At 34.8% G+C, this 26,749-nt stretch overlaps 1 protein-coding gene across 1 annotated transcript in view; it reads right to left on the bottom strand.

Annotated features, from left to right (window-relative positions):
* The window catches only part of BTRC (beta-transducin repeat containing E3 ubiquitin protein ligase), a 559,581-nt gene that overhangs the window by 374,215 nt on the left and 158,617 nt on the right, over nt 1-26,749 (bottom strand). The window contains exon 2 of the mRNA XM_053692479.1: nt 15,106-15,183. Within this exon, the coding sequence (XP_053548454.1) occupies nt 15,106-15,183 (78 nt within the window). The remainder of the gene's footprint in view (nt 1-15,105; nt 15,184-26,749) is intronic.

The raw sequence follows: 26,749 nt of genomic DNA, 5'->3' as shown, positions 1-26,749 counted from the left end.
AGGAGATGGGCAAACAATTGAGTAACAGAGGGTATGCCAGGGCTGAAATTATTAAGACACAAGAGAGGCTATGTATGGATGGCCCCAAAGAACAGAGCAAAGCCAAACACGAGCAGCTCAACCTGGTTACCACCTATACACCTGGTAATGAAAAGTTGACAGGAGCACTGCATAAACACTGGCCGGTCGTGGAGACTGATCCAACGCTACCTTTTCGGAACATGCCACCTCCGAGATTGGTCTATCGCAGAGCCAAAAACCTCAGGGACCATTTAGTAAAATCGGATCCTATTAAACACTATCATAAGGAATCATGGCTTAAAACCTCCAAAATGGGGTGTTTTCCCTGTGGCAATTGCACTACATGTAATAGCATGACTCGGGGTAATTAGTTCCAGCACCCACATTCAAACAAGAGGTACAAGATAAACCATCGCTTGAGTTGCATGAGTAACTATGTAATATACATATTGATTTGCCCTTGTTCCAGTGTATATGTGGGTAAGACGATTACCCCCTTCCGTGATAGGATGGCAAACCATCGGTGTGCAATCCGTGCTGCATTGAAGTCTGGCGAATCAGATCAGCCAGTGGCACGCCACTGCGTGGCATTAAAACACTCCGTGTCAAGTATTAGGTCCATGTTAATTCACCACGTCCCCCCCATGCCAAGAGGGGGTGATAGGGCTAATAGACTGCTCCAGCTTGAAAGCAGATGGATCCACAGGTTGGACACATTGGTCCCTAAAGGCCTCAACACCTCACTGGATTTTAGTCCATTCTATTAATACCACACTGAAGAGTTATTGCCCTGGACATATGTAAATGATAGCTCACTATTCACTAAAAAGTTTCTATCTGTACCCCAGGGTGGCATGATGCTACAATGTATTTATATGATTATGTCTCTTAATACATCTACTAATGGCTTGCACCAGGGGTTACAAATTTAATAGTGATACATTTAATAGTGATAGTCTTCGCTTATCCTCATCTGTAGTATGTATCATGTATTGCAATGACAAGGTGTTATGTTTCTCTTATGCTGATGCCTTTACTGTCTATTCTGGCATTTCGTGCCCATTCTCTAAGGATGGCCCTTAGATTGGCCTCCTTCTCTTTCTGAGCTTGACAGTTTTCCGCATATAGAAATCACACATTGGATCTATCATCTAACAGACTATGTTCTAATATGCCATTTAATAATATGTTTCTAACAGTATTAATGTTTTGTCTATAAACCGCTATGTCCAAATATTAAACACGCTATACACATTGTGGATTGCTTTGGTTGCTGTTAGCAACAAGTACACACAGACGTCCCTGATAGTAATCTGTATGCGTGATTAAGTCACTCCCTACTCTGACGCGTGTGGCTATCCGACGTCGCTATGGCAACGCCGTGCCATGCGTCATCACGCTAGGCACGCAGCGTGCGTACGTGACGTCATTGCCATGGATGGGAAGACGCGAGTGGAGGCATGGCGGTAATAGCTTGCTCACATCTTTAAAAGGGGTATGTTTTTAAATGTGTGTCATATTGATTTTAAGTGTGCTGCATATTCGTTTGGTTATATGCTGACATTTGACAAAGGCACATATTGGTGCCGAAACGTTATGTCTTTTTAATGATTTCTAAATAAATTGTTATATTTTACTAAGACCAGTGAGTGCCTGCATTCTGTGGACGTTATATATATATATATATATGTCTAGATATCTCGAGATCTATATGCGAAAATCTCTTTGAAAATACATGTGAGATACTGTTTAATGTGCATAAGATTGTAATGTGAAATCTTGTCATTATCTCCATAGTTTACTATATCTATATAAATCCATGTTTCTCTATGTATGTGTATGTATGTCAATGTAAAATCCCTGTGTCAACACCCGAGATCTCGTATCTTTGAGCCAGGGGTCAAGTCCTACAAAAAAAGTGTGGGAATTCACCAAGACTTCCACCCTCCCTCACAATTAATAAAACACACACACTGTATTTATAATTTATACACTTTGGTTAATGAAAGCAAATTAAATAAAATGAAGGGTTGAACGGTTGCCTTTGGGCCTGAGAATCCTCCTCTGTCACAGAGTCTCACCCATTTAAGGTGCAATAGACCTATTTCTGCTGTGGGGAGCTAAATAACCCCAGACCAAGCCGCATAGTAATGTAAGCACAGTGTCTTCCACACAGTGTGGGGTGATCACTCAGCAGGACAGCTGACAGGCTTGCATTTAGTGTATTGTAGGAAGTGCTACTGCCCATTACAAGAGGATCTCACTATCCCTCTAACCAGACTGCTCCAGCAACTTCCAACAGCAGCAGCAGTATTTACTGAAGTGTTTCTGTTCTCTGTCCAGAGGGAACTTAGTTCTTCCTGCAAAAATAGTGCAGGAACTCTGTTCCCATGCGTTACTGCTCAACTTGAGACCCCTGCTTTGAGCCTTTGTAACTTTTGAGTGCAATATTTTTTTAAATAATTTTTATTAGAGAGTGTTAATATGAGTGTAAATGTATTTTGTAATGTATTTTTGAAGTGTTTCATGAAACTTTTTTGTTGCACAAAGCTGTTAACTGCAGCTCTACGAGCACAGAAAGGATTGTTGCAGAAAAGGCGAATGCACGCGTGCAATCACAATTTTTTAAGACTTGTAATACCTGCCAATGTAAATTGATTGCAAAAAGACCACATAGCGTGCGGAAAACTCATTACGCCCTACTTGTAATCTTGCCCATAGAGTTGTAGGGCATAAGTGCTAAAATGTAACGCTCTAACAAATTAGAGCATGACATTTTTCCCTCTATAAGGGTCCTTTAATAAAGCTTAGGCTGAAATATTTTTTGTCAAAAAAGAGAAACACCATAACAATGAATCTTAAGTTTAAGGGTAGCAGGTTCAGGAGTAATCTGAAAAAGTACTTCTTTACCAAAGGGTGGTTGACCAATGGAATGGACTTCCAATAGATGTGGTTAATGCAAATAGTTGAGAAAAAACAACTTTCCAATTTACGTATTTTATTTTATTTGCTTCATTCTCTTACTATATACAGTATCTCACAATAGTGAGTACACCCCTTGCATTTTTGTAAATATTTCATTATATCTTTTCATATAACAACACTGAAGAAATGACACTTTGCTACAATGTAAAGTAGTGAGTGTACCGCCTGTATAACAGTGTAAATTTGCTGTCCCATCAAAATAACTCAACACACAGATATTAATGTCTAAACCGTTGGCAACAAAAGTGAGTACACCACTAAGTGGAAATGTCCAAATTGGGCCCAATTAGCCATTTTCCCTCCCCAGTATCATGTGAGTCATTAGTGTTACAAGGTCTGGGGTGTGAATGGGCAGCAGATGTGTTAAATTTGGTGTTATCGCTCTCACACTCTCTTATATTGGTCACTGGAAGTTCAGCATGGCACCTCATGGTAAAGAACTCTCTGAAGATCTGAAAAAAAGAATTGATGCTCTACAATCTACATAAAGATGGCCTAGGCTATAAGAAGATTGCCAATACCCTGAAACTGAGCTGCAGCACGGTGGGCAAGACCATACAGTGGTTTCACAGGATAGGTTCCACTCAGAACAGGCCTCACTCACCAAGGTAGACCAAAGAAGTTGAGTGCACATGCTCAGTGTCATATCCAGAGGTTGTCTTTGGGAAATAGATGTATGAGTGCTGCCAGCATTGCTGCAGAGGATGAAGGGGTGGTGGGTCAGCCTGTCGGTGCTCAGACCATACGCTGCACACTGCATCAAATGGCAGGAAGCCTCTTCTAATGATAATGTACAAGAAAGCCCACAAATAGTTTGCTGAAGACTAGCAGACTAAGGACATGGTTTACTGGAACCATGTCCTGTGGTCCAATGAGACCAAGATAAACGTATTTGGTTAAGATGGTGTCAAGTGTGTGTTCAGCTAGCTCCCAGTAATACATTGCTACTTCTTCAAAAAAGGATATCATGAGAAAGAAGCAAAGTTGAGAATAGAAGTAAATTGGAAAGTTGTTTACAAATTGCTTATCCGGAATCATGAAAGAAAACGTTTGTGTTTCATGTCCCTTTAAAGAAGACATTATGGTCAGACACATTGGTGTGAAATATTTACATTGTTATTGCTTGGTCAATAAAAATATATGTTTTAAAGGGCCACTCAAGTCAAGATTAAACTTTAATGATTCAGATAGAGCAGCAATTTTAAACAACTTTTTAATTTACTTCTATTAACTAAATGTGCACATTCTTTTTTTATGTTTACACTTTTCGAGTTACCAGCTTCTACTGAGTATGTGCAAGAATACACAGAATATACTTATATGCATTTGTGGTTGGCTGGTGGGTGTCACATGATGCAGTGGGAGTGGAAATAGACATAAGTTTGAAATTTGTTAGAAAAAAGTTCAGATTAAGTGCTATTGCATTGTCTTGTTATCATGCATTTGTTGATTATGCAAATCCACTGTATTTATAGGTCCATTCATTATTTTTCAGTATAGTTTGATTGAACAGAACTATTTTTGAGATATTTAAAAGATTAAAAGCAAAAGCCCTATTAATAATATTGGTGTATATGCAGTCAGCAATCTACAGACAACAGCTTTGTTTTGTAAAGCTGCAAGATATCACGTATGCTAACAAACACAAATACCGATTTGCAGTAATGACTCTATGAAAGCTGCCTATAATTCTGAACGAGCTTTCAATTTTAGTAGTGCTGCTGGGTAAAACATTTGAAAATACTTTGTTTTTCTTACTGTACATTCAATGGCACAAGATTATCCAACAAAGTAATGGCTAATCAATAAGAGGGTTTAGTTGTCAAGTGAAACATATAACACACTAAAAGGGATTGATTGCTTAACTCTAATTCTCTTACTCTAAAGAATGGATAATTTGGAGAAAAAAAAATACAAAACTTGCTTCTAAAGCGCATTTATATTTTTTGAAACACTGCAATGCCACTCACTGCGTTACACATATCCTCAGAGCACAAAACATATTGTAAATAGCGTAAGTATGCGGATATCAATCCGTGTCAGGGAAAAGATTCAATAAGATGCATTGAAGGAAAAGCTTCACTGTTAGAGGGCTATCAACTAGCGTTTCATTAAAAATAATGATATACCTTTCTCTCCGTACTCTCTTCAGGCCAGTTTCCCCACTTATGTTTTTAATCGAAGAAGCCGTACAAAAGGGAATGGATAAAGTATGGTTATGAACAAATGCATGTGCAATATTCTTCAGAAGTAATCAAAAACTGGCTTACAATCCCAATATAAACAATAATAGAAAATATTATATTTTTATAGACCTTATATTTTATAGTAATGTTTCTCAACAGATAGTCCAGGAACTGGCGTTGGTCTTGAGGTTTTTTTTCTAACAGTCTCTAGTGAGACATAAGAAAGAAGGGGAAGAGGAGTGCATAGAGAATGCATAATAAATGATTGGGGTATTTAAGAGAAAGAAGAATGAAAAATGGGAGGTAAAGGGGAATGATAAGGTCACTGACATTAGTTACAGAGTAATGAAAAAATGTCCTGGTTCTAAAACAAAATGAAATGTATAGGGGGTGATATATCTATTATCTAATGTAAAACGTTTCAAGGCTCTCAAATACCTGCTCTCTATCAGTTTACAAAAGGGGCAGACTATCCCTGGCATCAGCAAAGGTTATCATCACTTTCTTAGAGCAATGGTATGCAAATGTGTTCCAATATGGCTTCCTGCCATTGTCCAGCTACAATTTTGGATCGTATAGGGTTCCCCCATTTAAACTTCTGTCATTTGAATTGGCTAATGCAATTAAAATAGACATGCTTTATATTTGTGTGTAGTGACTCAGTATTTGATTTGTTTTGTTTTTAATCTTTTTTTGTGCAAGATATAATTTGTCTTCAGGATTTGTGCCAGATATTTTTGTTTCATTATATAAGCTTTTCTACAATTGATTCACATCCTACCTTTTTACTTTACAAATGAGCTCTTCTTATGAGGGGCCACACACCTGGTTCAATATCAGTGATCAGCTGATAAAATCATACATATAAGAAACAAAATCATGGGGGGGGATGAAAAGTGACAAAAGTGAATGAAAAGTGACAATTTTACTGTCTGTTTTAATTTGCTATTTCATTGGAATACACTAAAATAGAATCTAAAATGTTGGTGTTTTATGTAAAGTTGATTTATAGAAGAATGGCAGGCTTACTTATTAAGAGCTTGATTACGAGTGGAGCTAGAAGTAAGCTTTTTGTGCACTCAGGGTAGCGTTTGTATTACAAATTGAAAATAAAAAAAGTCTTCGCTCAAAAAGTTGATCTTTGAATATCACGATCAACGTATTCCCCCATAAAAGTTAATGGAGCAAGAAAAGTGTGTGAGGGGGAGGGGGGAAACCTAACACCCTAATCGCACGCAAAACCTGATCGGGTTTTAACAAATATACTAACCCAACATGAAAATATTATTATTTCACATTCCAATGTTCTTTAAATAGAAGAATATGCTCTATTTATTCATAAATACATATTTCTACATATCTGATGAATTTATATCTATACCTATATATAAGAATATCTATTTAAAAATACTTAGAACATATTCCCCTATGTGAAGAACATTGAAAAGGGAAATATTTACATTAAATACATAGTTAAATCCCTTATTAAATATAAATATTGCATAAACATGCTTTTACATATTAGCACTGCAGAATCTGTTGGCGCTCTACAAATACCTGCTAATAATAATAATAATAATGTGTATGTATGTATCTCTATATTAAAGCCCTTTGTAGTCCTTTTTTTTTCTAATACTTGAGACAAGTGATCGCGTTTAATTTCAACTTGTAATATACACGCTACTTCCGACGCGCAAAAAGTTGCAATAAACCCGATATTGCTCGTGCGCAACTGTTAGCACGCCATATGGTAATCTGGCCCTAAGTGTGCAATTAAAAAAAGGGAAACACTGGATGTAATTCTTGGTTACTTCTACAAATTAAATATATTTTCTGCTGAAAAACATATATGATTTGTGTGAATAAGAACGAAAAAAAGCACTGAAAAGGATGCTTAAATTCAGCGAGTGCAATAGTCTAAAAACTAAGTCAGAAGAGAGTTTAACAAAGGCTCAGAACTGAAATGGTTAAGGTCAAACTCACCATCCCCTGATCCCATAAGTGTCTTTTTGATAGGCTGTAATCTTTTAAAAGAAAACTTGCACACTCAAACAAATCCCTGATGACAATCTCTTTATGCTCAATATTTAAATCATTTTTATTTCATATGTCATGAGGAAAAAAAAAAAAATAAAACATTACAGCTCTATATTTATGAAATTTTTTGTGCCTATGTACTTATATTACAATTCAGAATATTGGCTCATAAAGAGCCTTAGCAAATTGTTAACAGTAAGTTCCCCTTCAGCCACTTGAACTAGTAGCATGCATGGGTAGCGGAATTTTATCCATGGCTCCTGGTTCCTAGAAATTGGTTTGGCTGGCTATGGAATTTGTGGTGCTTAACAAATAAATGTTTATATATATATATATATATATATATATATATATATATATATATATATATATATATATATATATATATATATATATATATATACACACACACACACACACACACTGGTGAATGGATTATGGAAAATCACAGTGAAAATACTGCTTGTAGGTTACTCTGTAGTGACGACTTTAAGATTGTCAGTGTAGTCCTGTAAATCAAAGAGCTTAATTCATTGTTGCTGGATTGCTATGGCAATCAAGGGGTTTAATCACTGCTGCCAGTACATCACAGAGAAAAATAAATAATCCCTGATTATTTTTTCATGTCAATTAAAAGTTAAATCTTTATTGTATATTAATGGCATATACAGTAACTATAATACATTTATATATACACCGATATACACATTTGACAATTTAAATTAAAAACTTTAAAGTTTGATTTTTTTGTGTCTGCTGCCCAAAATGTAGCTTTTGAAAGATTTATATAAATTTCAATTAAGGGATCCTTATGCAACACATTATCATAGATCCAATTATGTTCACACCAATGTTTTGTGCACAGAGTCACGTTCCCAAGTACACCAGCTGAAAAATCACTACTTTTAAACTATTTTAAGTTAAAACCATCTTTGGCAGGCATAAAAAGAATCAGAATTTGATACAGTCACAAACATAATAATTTAACTATTATGTAATTAAAGGTAATTATTTTATTTCATCAAATACTTTCTTCATACGTTTAATAAAAAATATACCTATATTTACAGACAACAAAGGGGTTAAAAACAGCAGCATATACACTTCTAGCCAAAATGTAGCCCCCAAACAGCACAATTAAAAAGTTATACATTTACAATATTTGGTTCATAGAAAGTGGTGATTTTGTTATTCCTGCCAAAAATATATTGCTCAAATGCTTTTTGGAAAGAGTATCATACTAGGGTGAGATAACAAAAACTACCACTAGAGGGAGCCATGTAAGCAATGTCTAGAAACCAATATTTCTAGTTGATATATAAACAGTAATATGTCTAAGGTCATAATAAAAAATAATATAAAACAGATTAAACTGTTATAGGTGTGAAGTTTTTACAAATAGGTAAAATGTTGGTTGCATTATGGGAATGTTAACAGTGTAAAAAATAAGCACACAAATATATATGTTTAAATGAAACCTTGGCTATTACTGCACACAACTCTTAGTGACTGAAAAGGAAGAAACACAAACTGCCTTGGCATTAAGTTAAAAGGTCAGCTATAAAGGTAATAAGAAAGATAATCTAAAAGTAATTGTTTAGTTAATAGTCCATGACATTTCTCCAGCCGTTCACAAGGTACTGAAAACATGGCAGCTGTTAACTCTTAGGAAGAGGTTACTTTTTATCTTTGTCTGACAGTTAAACTCAACGGGTCAGCACCTTTAAAACAGGAAAAGTATCAATGTAAAGTCACAAACTGAATTATGGCTCAATCCACAAACCAGGAAAAAAAGACCTCACTGCAGGTGAGCAGCTCTTCAATAGAGATGCAAGGCAGTGGATAATGTAATCACTTTGCCAGATGGTTTCCATTTTGTTTTATGAATAAAAAGAAAAGATAACAAGGGCAAAGACACTTTGTTAACTTATTGGCCTCTCTCATGCCTTTAGATCCCCAGGGTTCCTGTCAAGCAAGAAAAAGCAAGTGGAAAAAGCCTAACTACGTAAAGAAATATTACTGGGGGTTGGAATGACAGACTCTGCTTTCAAAAGCTGTATTTCTGTTCACTGCTTTTATTTTCACAGCCCACATTGTTAGGCTGGTAAGTGGACACACAAACAAAACCTTAGGAAGAATAGACAAAGGGCGCCAGTTACTCTGTTACAAATGGAAGTTGACAGACCCTGTTAGCAATGTACAAGGCTTAATTCTGGGTAAAAATATATATATTTTATCCAGTAATTACAGGTTGTATAACAATGTCACAAAAGTTTGATTCTGTGGGAAGCCCACACTATCCCTATAAAGGGTGAATATGTAAGTGCTGAACCGCACTAGAGCAAATTATTTACCAGGAAATGCAGCTTAAGCGCAACTCTAAAGGTCTTGTATTATTCGTCTGTTCAAGCTCATTCGTTTCATGTGTTCTCATCAATATATTTTTGAAGCTGAAGCAACCATCCTCTAATTCACTAAGAATGGAAATAATTCTACAATGAAAAAAAAAAAAAATATGCAATTCCTGTTATTCTGATTCACTATATATGCTATCAATGTTTAGAGAAGATAGCAGAGTCATTATTAGAGATACTCAACTATGAGACACACACACACATATTTTATATATATATATATATATATATATATATATATATATATATATCATATGTATGTTATACAGGTGAGCTCTTGCACATATTAGACAATCACTGTGCATCATACAGGAGGGTCAGGATTCTGAGTTCCATGGAATGCACTGCAGTCTATAGGGGGAAGTGGAAAAACTGTGCACACAAATCATCAAATTATTAGGAAAAACAGCGGGCACTTAAGTTAACTAACATAAATCAACTTGTTAATATATATATATATACACACACACACACACACACACAGTATATACATACACACACCTTGTGTCATTTTAGGGACCTTAAATAATTTAATCATGTGATTGTGTGAAGCCACCCTAGATACTCTTAGGTATGTAATATGCTGTAGCAATGGATAATTTGTTTCAAGTGAAATATTTACAATTTGAGGAATGCTAAAATGTATAGATAGATAGATAGATATAGTTAGTGCTGCAGAATCTGTTGGCCCTCTACAAATACCTGATGATGATAATAATAATAATAATAGTTATATATATCACCTTGTATTTATAAGGATCTACAAAGGTTAAGTACATTTGTGTATGTAATTGCAACACTGCAGAAAAATCTATTATTCTACTGATTTCTTTATTTTATTTAAAATAGAAACTATTTAAGGTAAAAACAATGATCACGTGATATTTATAAAAAAAAACAGGAGTTATGCTAATGTGTCATTTATAGGAAAAATAGGCAGTAAATGGTACTATATGATTATTTATCAAAGGACGGAGTGGGTGTTTAAACATCCTACAAGGCTAATGCCTTTTCTTCAGCCATTAGAGTAATCAAGATAAGGGCATCATGAACAGCTGACCTGTGACCTGCTCATAATCACCCATGGTATTCTGTGGCACTACAGATAAAGGAGGGGTCAGACACTTAGGGAGTGACCACCACAAAAGCTATAAAGAACACCCCGATAATTCTTATTATATAGAGAGAAAAACAGATGGCACGGCAATAAATTTACAGACCTATATTCATGACTTCCAATAAACAGAAGTTAAAGATCACACCCCCCTGGGGGCTACTTATTTTTATTTCCTAAATGTTTTTTTGGCTAGGGTAGGAAGCCAAAATAATTTAGAAACGTTGCTGTATCTTTAAGAATTTAATTGAAGGAAAAAAAAGAGCAAAAGGGTTTAACTGACATAAATATTTCACTGGAAAACAATTGATAAGTTAAAAGGTTCAATATATTATTACTAGTTTAAATATTCTCAAATAAACATTAAGGTTAAACAATAAAATAAATATGAAAAAACAGCAATTGTGCATGAAAAAATATTTTGCAGAAAATAAAAATGTTAAAATGTTTAATTTGAAGGCACAAGCACTGTGTGGTGTGCATGACTGATACTGTAGTACACATGCTCACTGGCAGATAAAAGGTGTCTCCTACAGATATATTAGGAGAGACAGGAAAATGTGTCTACAATCATAAAAACAAAACAGTTTTTTTAAGGAAAATCAGTTTCACACAAAGAAGGTAAAATCTATTTCAAATTAATAATTATAAAATGTCTTTAAAAAAATACTTTTTTCATAAAAAAAAATTAAGTCTATAGATCTTGTGCAAATTTGTTTTTCAAGGAAGACAAATAAAGTTCTGATATTGCACATCTTTGTTAAAATGCCTTTATCTAGCTTGACTTCAAAAGGAGCACTGATCCAAAAATCGAAGCATTTATTTTCAAAATGAATCCAATTAGTCCCACTTGTGACCTGCTAGCCCATCTGTATGTGCTGGACTTAATGTGCAGTATCTCTCTCACTTCACTTTGAAGTATGAGATAGATAAATTTAGTTTAATTTCCAACAGATCTGACTATCCATTTTCCAAATGAACCATCTGGATCAGCCTATTAAAATTAATTTATAACCTTACACAAAGAAACATGTTTGTTACTCTAAACTTGCAACATTTATAACTGTTTTTTAAATGTTGTGACCAAAGTAGCTATGTTTTTGGATCTACAAAGTATATTACAGTTTAAAACGTGAATATAAAATTAACAAAATATGTTAGTTACTCATGTGTGTGCACGTACACATATTTGTAGGATTATAGACATTAAAGGGGCAGTCAACACCAGAATTGTTGTTGTTTTAAAAGATAGACAATCCCTTAATTTCAATTCCCCAGTTTTGCATAACCAACACAGTTATAATTATACACGTTTTACCTCTGTAATTACCTTGTATCTAAGCCTCAGCAGACTGCCCCCTTATTTCAGTTCTTTTGACAGACTTGCAGTTTAGCCAATCAGAGCTGTCTCCATGGTAAATTCACATGCATGGGCTCAATGTTATCTATATGAAACACGTGAACTAATGCCCTCTAGTGGTGAAAAACTATCAAAATGCATTTAGATTAGAGGCGGCCTTCAAGGTCTAAGAAATTAGCATATGAACCTCCTAGGTTTAGCTTTCAACTAAGAATACCAAGAGAAAAAAGCAAAAATGGTGATAAAAGTAAATTGGAAAGTTGTTTAAAATTACATGCCCTATTTGAAACATGAAAGTTTTTTTTGGACTTGACTGTCCCTTTAAGGGCTAGATTACAAGTGGAGCTCTAAATTATCGAGCGCCCGCAAACAGGCAAATTTTGCAGTTGGCGGGGGAGCACAATAAATAACCAGCCATTACAAGTGGCTAGCTATTTTAACTGTTAGTTCCCGGTAGCAATTAGCTCTCCCAAAATTAACCAAAGGTCAGACCTCTGTTTAATTTTTTAAATGTCCACCAATTACCCCTAAAATTTAGTGTTAGTTTTTTAAATGTAGCATTTAAAAAAACTGCACTAAGCAGTTTTTGGGGGCTAAAGTTGGCGGATGTGGGGTGTTAGAAAAAAAGCGGCACTGAAAAGTGTCTTTACATTGCGGTCTATAGGACCTGTTTGTTCCCAGTAAATATATATATATATATGCTTATATACAAATATATTTATGTGTTAATATATGTATATACACATATTAACACATAAATATATATGTATATATTCATATACATATATATTTACATTTGCTGCCCATCGCTGCGCAAATTACCCCTTTCTCTACGCAAATTCGTATGCCGTGTCTCATGGCATGGGAAAGAGGCTCCCATTGGAGCATATAGAAGCGTGCGCTCTCGTAATACCAGCGCACATTTGCATGTGCTGGTATTACAAAGTGGAGCGCAAATATCGCTTTAGTGAAAGCAATATTTTGTATTCCACTTGTAATCTGACCTGAAATGTTGCGTGTGTGTGAGTGTATGTGTGAGTGTATGTGTGAGTGTGTGTGTGAGTGTGTCAGTGTGTGTGTGTCACATATTTGATAGCTCAAATATTAAAAGGACAGTAAACCTTAACATTTTGCTGCATAATTGTGCAGTATGTGCAGAATTTACCACTACAATAGGGCTCTCACACTGTGCAAAGACTCATTTCTGTTCTTTTATTGTTTCTAAAAGTACTCTGCTGAGGGTTGAAAAACCCTGCTTTCTGTGGCTTTTTTTTTAATTTTAAACGCATTGCATGGTTTTGAGAAAAAAAAAAGTACAGTAAAATACAATTTCTGCTGATGGTGGTGAGAGTCCACAATCCATTACTCCTGGTAATTACTCTTCCTTACCACTAGGAAGAGGAAAAGATTTCTAAACCCTAAGAGCTCTATAAAACCCCTCCCACCTCACATGTACCTGAGTCTAAAGTATATTCAAGCAAATGAGGTAAGAAAAAGGAATACGAGCTATAAAAGAAGCAGGTGAAAAGATGTGCTAGAGAAATTACTAAACCCAAAAACAAAGGGTGGGGTCTTGTGGACTCTCACAACAATGAAATAAATTCATTTATCTTCCTCTCTACTTGCCCCAGTTTAATTTAAACTCGTCTAGGGCGACTAGGCTAGTGGAAATTTTGAGCACTATCATATATATATAAAATATGAAATAATTGATTAATTGATTTATGTGTTATGTTGGCAATATTGTTTTCTTTGATATATTCCCTACAGTTTGCAGCTGATGTCTGCTTCAAACCTGCATTTCTAATCTCCATTGATAACCTGAAAACATGTATTGATGTGACAACCAAGGTGTTACATGACTTTATAGAGATTTAGGAACTAAAATAAGCAAAATCAACTTAATGACTTAAAAGGGACAGTAAATATCTTATAATTGCAGTTTTTTTATTCAATAGATTAACATATGAGTCTGAACATTATTAGAACAAATTAACACTATATTTGCTGCCATTGCTTATCTGGAAATAGAGGAGGATAGAGATAACAGGGCTTACCACTAGTATTATGTTAACAAAATATCTATTGTTTGGCTTCAGAAGCACAGATAAACTTCAATTTAGAGAGGGATAATGCGGCAAGATTCGGCTTATGAAGCGCTCTTTCAGTAGTCAGGACTGGACAATCGACAATCCTCAGACTTAAATTACAAGAAACATCCTATTTACATATCCCCTTTAAATTAGACAAGATTATCCACACAAAAACTCAAAAAAATCATAATGTATTTTTATTTTCTAAGCAATAAATTATTTTATAGAAATTAAATTTATGGTTGAAGCAGTATGTGTGCATATGTGCAGTATGTATTTATACACAAACACACATATACATAAATATATACATATACAGTATACACACACACACACACACAAATATACTGTATATGGATTTATATCTATCTATATATACACATACACCCATCAATATAAGGGTTTCAATCTATCTAGCTATCTATTAAATACACACGCACAAAATTAACAAACTTTCTCTCAAGATATAAACACATGTGACATTTGTTCATTTTATACACATATATTTCAACTACTTTATATTAACTGTGATATACAAATAATATAAATAAAATGTTCAGTACAGTACAGTCTTGGAATTTATTGGAAAAGTAATACACAGTGTCCTTCCCTACAATATTTACAAGGTTCATGATTAAAAAGCTATTTCTTGATGTTTAATGTTGTTATAAATCAACTTGATGAAATTGATAAATGTCTTTTTTCAAAGTTGCTTAAGTCGGTTTAATATCATATACAGTTACAGTACTTGAGTGGCAAATATGATATTAAACAGCATGTTTTTCTATGAACTTTATTTATTTGTTGTTAACTTTAATCAAATACAATCTAGAACTCATCAACACAGAACAGATATACCAGGTTGCATTAAAGATCTTTGGAAAATATAGAATACCTGTCTTAGGTTATTTTTCTCTGGAATAATCTTCCTAGGGGGTTCATCACGATTATAGTCTTCTCTCTGTAAGGCAGTCTGAGAAGAAAAAGAAAGTTTTGATTTAGTCTTAATTCATAATAAGTTATTTCTGCAACAATACAGTCATCAACATACCTGCAATTGCTACTTATATTTATTAATTCATAAACTTAAATAAGGTAGTAGTTAAAAGCCAGCAAAAAATAAATAAATATATATATATACATACACATACATACATAAGTATATATACCCATATTTTATATTTATTTATATATATTTATTTTTCAACTCCTTAACAACATTTGAGGAATTTTTGGCCCTGTAATAGCACAGGTCTTGCCCGATATGGGCATGCAATTACAGCACGCCTCTGTGAAAACAACAGCGAACATTTTTTAAGGGATCAAGATTGGCCATGAACAAAAGTGAAGTTTACATACTTTGGCTGACATGAGAATCAATCAACTGACAAGGACATTACACATCTAATACATACATATAGTCCATATATATATATATATATATATATATATATATATATATATAAATATACTGTATATATATATATATATATATACATATATACAGGTGGCCCTCGGTTTACAACGGTTCAATTTGCACCGTTTCAGAATAAAAACCTTTTTTTTCAGTCATGTGACTGCTATTGAAAAGCATTGAGGAGCAGTGCATTTATTAAAATATCCAGTAGGTGGAGCTGTCCGCTTGTGTTACAGCAAAGATATGCAAGCCAAGCAAGCTGAAAGTTATCAGTTTAACCAGACCTGAGCTATCGAGCAGCTTGCAAAGGAACAAGATCTTCCAGTCTATAAATCAGTCCAGATTGGAATGCATAGAAAGAACTGTTTGCAGAAAAATGCAAGTAAAGTCTGCGTTGTGTGATTATTTTATTAGGTTTATAATGCTGTTTAGCATTTAAAGTCTTAATTTCAAAGCTTTAAAAATAATGTATTAGGTGTTACTTATACCAATTTTGAGAGGGGCCTGGAACCGAACTCCCTCACTTCCCATTGACTTACATTATAAACTGGGTTTCAATTTACAACGGTTTCGATTTACAACCATTCCTTCTGGAACCTAACCCCGGCGTAAACTGAGGGCTACCTGTATATATATATATATATATAAAAGTACTTCACAGAAAATATTGCCAGCCAGGTGGCATTCTGAAGTAGCCAGGTGGGGGAAGTTTAATATTTTTCAATATTATAAAATTCCTATTATTTATTAATTCACAAACTAATTGCATAATTTAAAATAAATTAATTTAGTGCTATTTTATGCAACAAGTATTAAAAAAAATAATAATAATATTAGCTCATTTTAGTTTAATATATACACATACATAGAAATATACTATAAGAAATAATCTCTGCCTTTTTTATACTATCAAAATAAATAAAGAATATATAAAATTGCTCAATAAAATGAAATCATATGGCAGGTCAACACATGATAGGTCTTTCTCCTTTTTGTATTTTTTTTACAAGCACACAACAAAAGAATATGTGCTAAAACCTAGGGTACTTATTTTCTTGCTCAGCTTGAGAAAAACAAATAGAGCACCAACAACAGAGAAAATAGCTTGCTATTACAACTTATCCGGATCATGCCCCACTGTTAGCAATTGTTTTAAGCTGGATAAGGACGGGGCAGCAGGAAAATACAATTGCTACTAATACAGACCTTTTGTCTCATGGAAAAAAAAGAGTGAAAATAAAATGTTATAATTATAGGCAGAACAAAGCCATAGAAAATGTGTTAATGTTTCATAAAATTTGAGGACAAAAAAAGAAAATCAAACAGAAATGATGTATTTTTTTTGTTTGTTTTATATAGCCAACCTGCTAATTTTCCATTAGGAAACTGTCGGCTAGATTACAAGTTTTGAGTTATGAGTGAAAAAGCAGCGTTATGGCTCTTTTTCACTACCGCTGGTATTACGAGTTTTGCAGGTATATCTGTACCACACACTTTTTTGGCCATAACGCAACGTAACTACCGCAGCTTTCAAAAAGTCCCTTTTTCAATGGGACTTCCATAGCGCCGGTATTACGAGTTTGCCTGTCTGGCCAAAAAGTGAGCGGTACAGCCTATACCGTCAAGATCCATACCGTAAACTGAAAGTCAGTAGTTATGGGTGTTAAGCTACAAAGCTGTAGCATAAAACTCATAACTAAAGTGTTACAAAGTACACTAACACCCATAAACTACCTATTAACCCCTAAACCGAGGCCCTCCAACATCGCAAACACTAAAATAAAATTATTAACCCCTAATCTGCTGCTCTGGACATTGCCACCACTATAATAAACATATTAACCCCTAAACCGACGCACTCCGGCATCGTAAACACTAGTTAAATATTATTAACCCCTAATCTGCTGCCCCCAAAATCACCGCCACTATACTACAGTTATTAACCCCTAAACCTTACCCTAAAATAAATCTAAATAAAAATTACTATCATTAACTAAATAATTCCTATTTAAAACTAAATACTTACCTATAAAATAAACCCTAAGCTAGCTACAATATAACTAATAGTTACATTGTACCTATCTTAGGTTTTATTTTTATTTCACAGCTAAGTTTGTATTTATTTTAACTAGGTAGATTAGTTAGTAAATAGTTATTAACTATTTAATAACTACCTAGTTAAAATAAATACACATTTACCTGTAAAATAAAACATTACCCGTCTTACACTAACACCTAACCTTACACTACAATTAAATAAATTACATTAATTAAATACAATTAACTAAATTACAAAAAAACACTAAATTACACAAAATAAAAAAGAAATTATCAAATATTTAAACTAATTACACCTAATCTAATAGCCCTATCAATCAGCCAATAGGATTGAGCTTCAATCCTATTGGCTGATCCAATCAGCCAATAGGATTGAGCTTGCATTCTATTGGCTGATTGGAACAGCCAATAGAATGTGAGCTCAATCCTATTATTGCATCAGCCAATAGGATTTTTTCACCTTTAATTCTGATTGGCTGACGCCGGGTTTTTGCAAACCTGTAATAGCAGCGCTATAGGGAGGTGAGAGGTGGAAATAACTTGCAAGTTAGTACCGAGCCGCTCATAACACAAAACTCGTAATCTAGCCATGTGAGTTTACTTAGTACATTTATTACTTGCCTTACCCAACAATAATAATTATTATTATTATACTTTATTTATAAAGCACCAACATATTCCGCAGCACTGTCCAGGAGTACTATTGATTTAGATAAGACAATGATAAAAAACTTGTAAGAGACAATACAAAATTTTACAAACACATACAGACGGAATTGAGGGCCCTATTCCTGTGGGAATTTACAATCTAGGAGGGTAGGAGGTTGAGAAACAGGAGGAGGTGAGGACTGCAAGAGTGATCAAGATGTTAATACAGAGTTATATGAGAGAACAATTAGGTGAGTGGAATTAATTTATTATTGAGTTGGGTGGTAGGCGTCTCTGAACAAAAAAGTCTTCAGGGAACATTTAAAGGAAGAAAGATTAGGGGAACGCCTAACAGCACGAGGGAGAGAGTTCCAGAGGGTAGGTGCTGCACGACAGAAGTCCTGCAGTCTAGCATGGAAGAGGTGATAGTCGAAGATGCAAGGAGCAGGTCATTGTTGGATCTTAGTGGGCCGGCTGGAGTATACTTGTTTATTAGAGAGGATACGTAGTGGGGAGCGGCGTACCGGAAAGGTGGATTAGCCTGGCAGAGGCATTTAGGATGGAATGAAGAGGGGAGAGGCGGGAAAGAGGAAGGCCAGTAAGTAGGTTACTGCAGTAGTCAAGTCGGGAAATAACAAGGGAGTGGATTATTTGCTTTGCGGTGATAGCACTCAGAAAAGTGCAAATCTTGAAAATATTGCGTAAGTGGTTGCGTCAGGATGAGGAAAGCGATTGAATGTGGGGGATGATAATGCAACTTAATGAAAATCTTTAAATTTTTGACTAAGAAACAATCAAAATTAAAGGGATGTTAAAGTAAGTTTGTTATGTAAACAAAAATGACTTACAGCATTATAAAAGATCTGTATACATATATATACAGGTGGCCCTCGGTTTACAACGGTTCAATTTGCACCATTTCAGAATAACAACCTTTTTTTCAGTCATGTGACTGCTATTGAAAAGCATTGAGAAGCAGTGCATTGATTAAAATAGCCAGTAGGTGGAGCTGTCCGCTTGTGTTGCAGCAAAGATATGCAAGCCAAGCAAGTTGAAATTAATCAGTTTAACCAGACCTGAGCTATCGAGCAGCTTGCAAAGGAACAAGATCTTCCTGTCTATAAATCAGTCCAGATTGGAATGCATAGAAAGAACTGTTTGCAGAAAAATGCAAGTAAAGTCTGTGTTGTGTGATTATTTTATTAGGTTTATAATGCTGTTTAGCAAATGTTTTTGTTCATTTAACTTAGTTTAATTATATATTCTGTGTTGTGTAATTATTTTATTAGGTTTATAATGCTGTTTAGCATTTAAAGTCTTCATTTCAAAGCTTTAAAAATAATGTATTAGGTGTTACTTATGCCAATTTTGAGAGGGGCCTGGAACCTAACTCCCTCACTTCCCATTGACTTACATTGTAAACTGGGTTTCAATTTACAACGATTTCGATTTACAACTGGAACCTAACCCCGACGTAAACCGAGGGCTACCTATATATATATATATATATATATATATATATATATATATATATATATATATATATATAAATAAATGGTTTGAATACATTTAAATTGTAATTTTGTTAGAAAAATATGCATTATTTTCCAAGCCTGGGTCACACCACTTAAAAAAGGCTCTTGAATGTTGATCATCTTACTTCCTTTGATGTGGCCAATCAGAGAAAGATATAAATGAGCTCCAGCACATATCAGCCTATGACTGTGTAGCAGATAGGAATGTCAAGATTATGCATTCCAACTACAATTACAATTTGTAGAGTTAAATTATAGGAAAAGCATGCAAAATAGATAAAAGTGCATTGCAATGCTTTTTAATAATACATATTTTAACAATTTATGGAGAATTCATTTTTTTAATTTAATATTGATTCAACGAAAGAGTTTTGATTTTGCATTGGGTGTTTAGAAAAGTATGGAAAATATAAAACAAATTTGCCACCCTCAACATCTTTATTATAAAAAAAAATTTGCACTATTAAACAACAAAATCTAATGTCTGTGTAATGAAGTGATGGATCCCCCCTCCAATATATTCCATAACCAAACATTTTATCTAGACTGTAAAGGGACGGGAGGCATGGCCGGTGTATTCAGGGGAGGAGTCTGTCTAGTTAATGGATATGGTCTTCATTTTCTGAGCAGGGTTTAAAGGGACACTGAACCCAAATTTTTTCTTTCATGATTCAGATAGAGCATGCAATTTTAAGCAACTTTCTAATTTACTCCTATTAGCAAATTTTCTTCATTCTCTTGGTTTGTTTATTTGAAAAGCAAGAATGTGAGTTTAGATGCCGGCCTATTTTTGGTGAACAACCTGGGTTGTCCTTGCTGATTGAACAGCACCAATAAAAAAGTGCTGTCCATGGTTCTGAACCAAAAATTTGCTGGCATTTTAGCTTAGATGCCTTCTTTTTCAAATAAAGATAGCAAGAGAATGAATAACAATTGATACTAGGAGTAAATTAGAAAGTTGCTTAAAATTGCATGCTCTATCTGAATCACAAAAGAAAAAATGTGGGTTCAGTGTCCCTTTAAGCATAATCTCTTGGGGTTTCAGATTTATAAGAAAACTTGGTATTAGAGTAAAGAGGGGCAGTAAGAAATATACAGTTATAAGGTCAAAGCCTCATGTAATTTGTACACCCTTACATTCTAGAAGAGTCACTTTTGATTTACGAAATGGTAGGGATGGGTGAATGTGGTGAAAGTGCAATTTGTTTGGTAAAACAAATAATCCTGTGGACATTTGCTTTGGACAATCAAATGTTAATAAGAACTAAAATGCAGTGAAATTATATAATTGAATGTTATTTCTGTTTTTTTAAAGGTAACTTTCGTTTTCAAATGTTAATAATTAGATTGAATATTCACATTCCAAATTTTGAAAGTAACATTCAATTTAACAAATACTATTCAGAAGTTCAATTGTTCATGTGGTAGGGAATTTAGTAAAATAATAAATAATAGATACAAATATATTGATTCAAATTTTTTTATTTGGAATATTGCATAATTCGAATATTAAATTTAAAGAAAGCATTAGAAATACTATTACAAATATATTGAATCAAATGTTTCTATTAAGAATATTGCATAATTTGAATATTACATTTAAAATGTGCATTCGAAATACAATTACAAATATATCGATTCAAATTTTATAAATCTGAATACTGCATGATTCGATTCGAATTATGCAATATTAAAATTAGAAAAACTTGAATTGAATTTAAAGATAGCGTTAGAAATACTATTACATTAAACAAAGAATGTTATACAAACATTCTAAATTTGAAATGAACGAATGAATGTGTTAAAATTAGCTTCATTTTCGAACGTTGCAAAACGTCCCTACTAAGAGCTTGCTTCCATTCAGCCGTAATTCGGTTTGCATGCACTCGCAAACCGTTAAATATGCTGTCGGAAGCAATATCGTTTATCGATTGTTTCCAATGTTGCGATATACCTCAATATCGAAAAAATCTTCACATCCCATAGAAAGTAATAGAAGCCATTAATCGATAAATTATACCATGTTTCCAATGAAAGTGCAAACCGTTAATATACTGTCGGAGGCTGTCGATACATTGAGAAATATTACACCCAGCTCAACTAGGTGTAAAAAGGAAAATTGTGCTTTTTGAGACCTATTTTCTTTTGAAATTATAAACGTTAAACGTAAATTCTATAGCATAAGGTCAGGTTACCTTAGCAACGAATTGATTTTCAAGAAATCCGACGTCAGATGGAAGCGTTAACACAACGTTAACTTACAGCTACACGAAAAGAGCGACTGCACGCAATCCGCAATATATTTCAATGGAAACCTGGTACTAAAATGGAGCCGTAAATTACTTTTAGCCGTCGGCCACTTTGGTAGCTTACGGCTCCATTTTTAACGACTCAATGGAAGCGAGCCCTAAATTGGGTGATAAAAAACACTAAGCTATGAGGACATAAAATTAAAAATAAAATTCCATGATTCGAGTAGAGCATGGAATTAAAACAAAATCCAATTTACTTCTCTTATCATATTTACTTTGTTTTCTTGATATTCTTTATTCAACAGCATATGTGTTTAGTAATAAGGAAGCCAAAAACAGTAGGGGCTCAGCAAACAGGAAGAAACTACAGAATATTTTTGTTAAAGGCACATAAAAAAGCTCAGGAGCATGTATGTGGCTGTAGCTGTTTTGCAAATCCATTTGCAAGAGCACTAGATGGCAGTACTATTTCCTGCCATGTAGTGATCCACACACCTACCTAGGTATCTCTTCAACAAAAAATAACATGGGAACAAAGTAAATTTGATAATAGAAGTAAATAAGAAACCTTTTTTTTATATATATATTTTTAATTTGTTTCCTCTGTCTGAAACACAAAAGAAAATGTTTGGGTTTTATATTTTCTTTACGTTACATTAAAAAGGCACATACGTTTTTTTTAACAGAACAAAGTTTCTTTAAAAGGCCCTGACATATGTGGTTTTTTTATTTATGTATTTTAACGCAGCAATATCGCAACCCTGCCTAGCAGTAATTCCTCCAAAATAGCTGCACATCTTTTGCTCTGGTCCAACCACTCCTCATAAAGTTCATCTTTAAATTGTGTTGTAAAGGGAAACAATTTGCAAGAATGTCTGCAGTCGAGATTGATCTCTTTTATTATAACTAATTTGTGTTGATTTGTTTTGCCTTACTACAGGTGGATAAACTCCAAGATTGGCACTCGTGGGGCAAGATTACATATGCGGTGACGCCGGTTTTTACACGGTTTTGGTATCACATATACGGCGCGTATATTTCACCCATCGCCCGCAATTTTTACTCCCTTAAGCTAACATAGAACCGCGTTGCAAATCGGTATCACATATTCAGCGCAACGACTTATGCGGCGAAAATGGAGAAATTTTACTCCATTTTCACCTCACAACACATAGGCAGGTGCAGCAAGCCTTAGGCTGAAAATGTGAGCACTGTTACTCCTATAACTGCCTGAAAATATGAACACCTAACTCATGCACAATATCTATCTACCTGTCAACCGCCAACCCCCACCGCAATAACTAATAAAGTATATTAACCCCTAATCTGCCATTAATCCACATTGCAATAAACCTAATAAATGTATTAACCTCTAATCCGCCATTAACCAACATCGCAATAAACCTAATAAATGTATTAACCCCTAATCCGCCATTAATCCACATCGTAATAAACCTAATAAAACTATTAACCCCTAATCTGCCATTAAATCACAATGCAATAAACCTAATAAAACTATTAACCCCTAATCCTCCAAACCCACACAACGCAATAATCCTAATAAGTCTATTAACCCCTAATCCGCCAAACCCCACAACGCAAATAGCTAATTAGATTACTAAGCCCCTAACCTAACAACCCCTAAATTAACCCCAATTACCTATAGGCTGATTTGAACAGCCAATAGGTTTTCAGTAGCTCTCATCCTATTGGCTGATTTGAACAGCCAATAGGATTTCAGTAGCTCTCAACCTATTGGCTGATTTCAATTTGAAGAATCAAATCAGCCAATAGGAATGCAAGGGACGCCATATTTAAACGCGTACCTTGAATTCACTATTCAGTGTACAGCGGCGATCGTACGAAGAGGATCCTCCGCGCTCCATGGCAACGCAGTCGCCGGTCCTGCTACGCGCCGGCTTGGTCCTGGATGAAGAAGGAAGTGGTCCCCACTTGGAAGAAGATGTCGGCCGATTGGAAGAAGACTTCACCGCCTGGAACAGGATTAGGGGTTAATAAGGGTACTTGTGTTGTGGGGGTTTGGTGGATTAGGGGTTAATACATTTATTAGGTAGTTTGCGATGTTGGGGTTGGCGGATTTAGGGGTTAAAGGGCCAGTAAACCCACCAAATAATGTTATATAATTCTGCACTACAGTATGTGCAGAATTATATAACATTAGCCTAGCGCCAGTTTTCTAAATGAAAGTTTTTCAGAAATATTTATCTAGGAAAACTAATTTTACAGACCGCCGCTCCTTGCTCTACTGAGCGGGTCTGTTTCTTTCCTAAGCGCATCTGGGCACGCTGTCTAGTCACAGCCGGCCAGATTGCGCCATTAAACTAAATATAGCTCTTTCCCACTCTGGTCTGGTAGCGAGCTACATTAAGTTTAATGGCGCGATCGGGCCAGCTGTGACTAGACAGTGTGCCCAGATGCGCTTAGGAAAGAAACAGACCCGCTCAGTAGAGCAAGGAGCGGCGGTCTGTAAAATTAGTTTTCCTAGATAAATATTTCTGAAAAACTTTCATTTAGAAAATTGGCGCTAGACTGATGTTATATAATTCTGCACATAGTGCAAAATTATATAACATTATTTGGTGGGTTTACTGGCCTTTTAATACTTTTACTAGGTAGATCGTGATGTGGGTGAATGGCAGATTAGGGGTTAATAGTTTAATTAGGCATATTGCGTTGTGGGGGGTTGTCGGTTTAGGGGTTAATACTTTTATTATTAGTTGCGATGTGGGGGGATTGCAGATATAGGGGTTTTTACATGTCGGTTTATTTTTGGGTGGCAGGTTAGACTTTTATTACTTTTATTATTTGATATTTTTTTTTATTTTCTTAGGCGCCGGCAGTTTCTAAAGTGACGTAAGTCACTGGCGACTCCAGAAATTTGTATTTATGCACATTTCTGACATTGCTAGTTTATCCGACTTACGGCACTTTATGAACTGCCTGCGCCGTATATGTGATACCCCGATGTGCGAGGTGAAATTAAGGGCGGCGCAGGTTTCAGCAGTTACGCTGAAGCTTGCGCCGCATATGTAATCTCGCCCGTGATGCCAATCTCAACGTTGACAAAAACAAATGGGCTAAAGTAAAGGTTTTACATTGGAAGGTGACTTACAAAAATATATACAGAGGATAAATAGTTTTAATTTGCTTTTGTCCCTCTAAAAACAAACTAATTCAAGAAATTAACTCTGCATCCCACCACTCAAACAACTAATATTGGGCTAGATTACGAGTGGAGCGTTAACTTAATGTGTGCCCTTAAAGGGGCAAATTTGCCTGTTTTCTGGCGCAGGTTAAATAACCAGCCATTACAAGTGGCTGGTTAATGCTATTGCAAGCTCCCAGTTTCACTTTGCGCTAAGCTCAATTAACCAGAGATCAGACCTCTGGTTAATGAAATAAAAGTTGCCCCAATTTCCCCCAAAATAAAGAGGACAATAAAGTAACATTAAAAAAAAAAAAAAAAAGATAATTTATTTATTTGAACTGCACAAAGCAGTTATAAGGGGTTAAAGTGAGGGGATGTGGGGTGTTAGAGAAAGAACACAACATCTAAAGTGCCTTTACATGGAGGTCAATGGGGGACTGTTTTCACTATAAATATATATATATATGCTTAAATACATATATATGTATTCCTTTATATGTGTATATACACATATAAACACATAAATATATATGTATATAAGCCTATACATTTATTTATTTATTGCTGCCCAACCCATGCGCGATTTGCCCTCTGAGCTGCGCTAGGTGGTTTGCCATGGCTGCCAGCATGAAAACGAGGCTCCCATTGGAGCCTATGGAATCACGCTCTCGTTAACGCTTGGCTTCCAGGCAATGCAAACGTGAGGTTGTGTTTGCATTGCGCCGCACCTGTAATACCAATGCACATTTCCGTATGCTGGTATTACAGAGTGAAGCGCAAATATCGTGCTTGTATAAACTCAATATTGCACTCCCATTATAACTATAACTACATATTATTCTCACTCAAAATTTTTGCTTTATAGAAATCATTATATCAAGCATATATTTAAAGGGACATTAAAAACTAAATACATTTTATAAAAATAGTATTGAGGTTATCCTCCGCCTCCCTCTAGTCGTGGGTTCCATCATGTTGAAATGTATCTTTCACTGGAATCTAGTGTAGACATGTGTTTGCAAATGTGCAGGAACTCTCTTTAGATACCTGCAATGAAACCTACATTACATAATTAGAGGGAGGTGTATTAAATGTATTTAGTGTTTTATGTCCCTTTAATGTGTATTGTCCCTTTAGTGCTTAATTCACAGTTCTTTCATAATAAAAGAATTCCAAAGGACTTACTTATATTTCCCTCTCTGTATCTAACCTTTCAATAATAATATTGAATAGATTTCTTGTTGATCCCTATGGCTATTTCTACCCTATGAAACTAAGAAACTAGGAAAGACATCTGACAACAGTTGAATTTATTTAGAGCTAATCAGAATCAATTCAACTGATGTCAAGTGAATGGAACTTACCTTTGTACTTGATATATAGCATGTGACTGTTTGATGAATTCAGATTTAAAGGACCAGTCAACACAGTAGATTTGCATAATCAACAAATGCAAGATA

Source organism: Bombina bombina, chromosome 9 (genome assembly GCF_027579735.1).
Source record: "Bombina bombina isolate aBomBom1 chromosome 9, aBomBom1.pri, whole genome shotgun sequence".
Lineage (NCBI taxonomy): Eukaryota > Metazoa > Chordata > Amphibia > Anura > Bombinatoridae > Bombina > Bombina bombina.
This window is presented reverse-complemented; position numbering and strand designations above follow the sequence as displayed.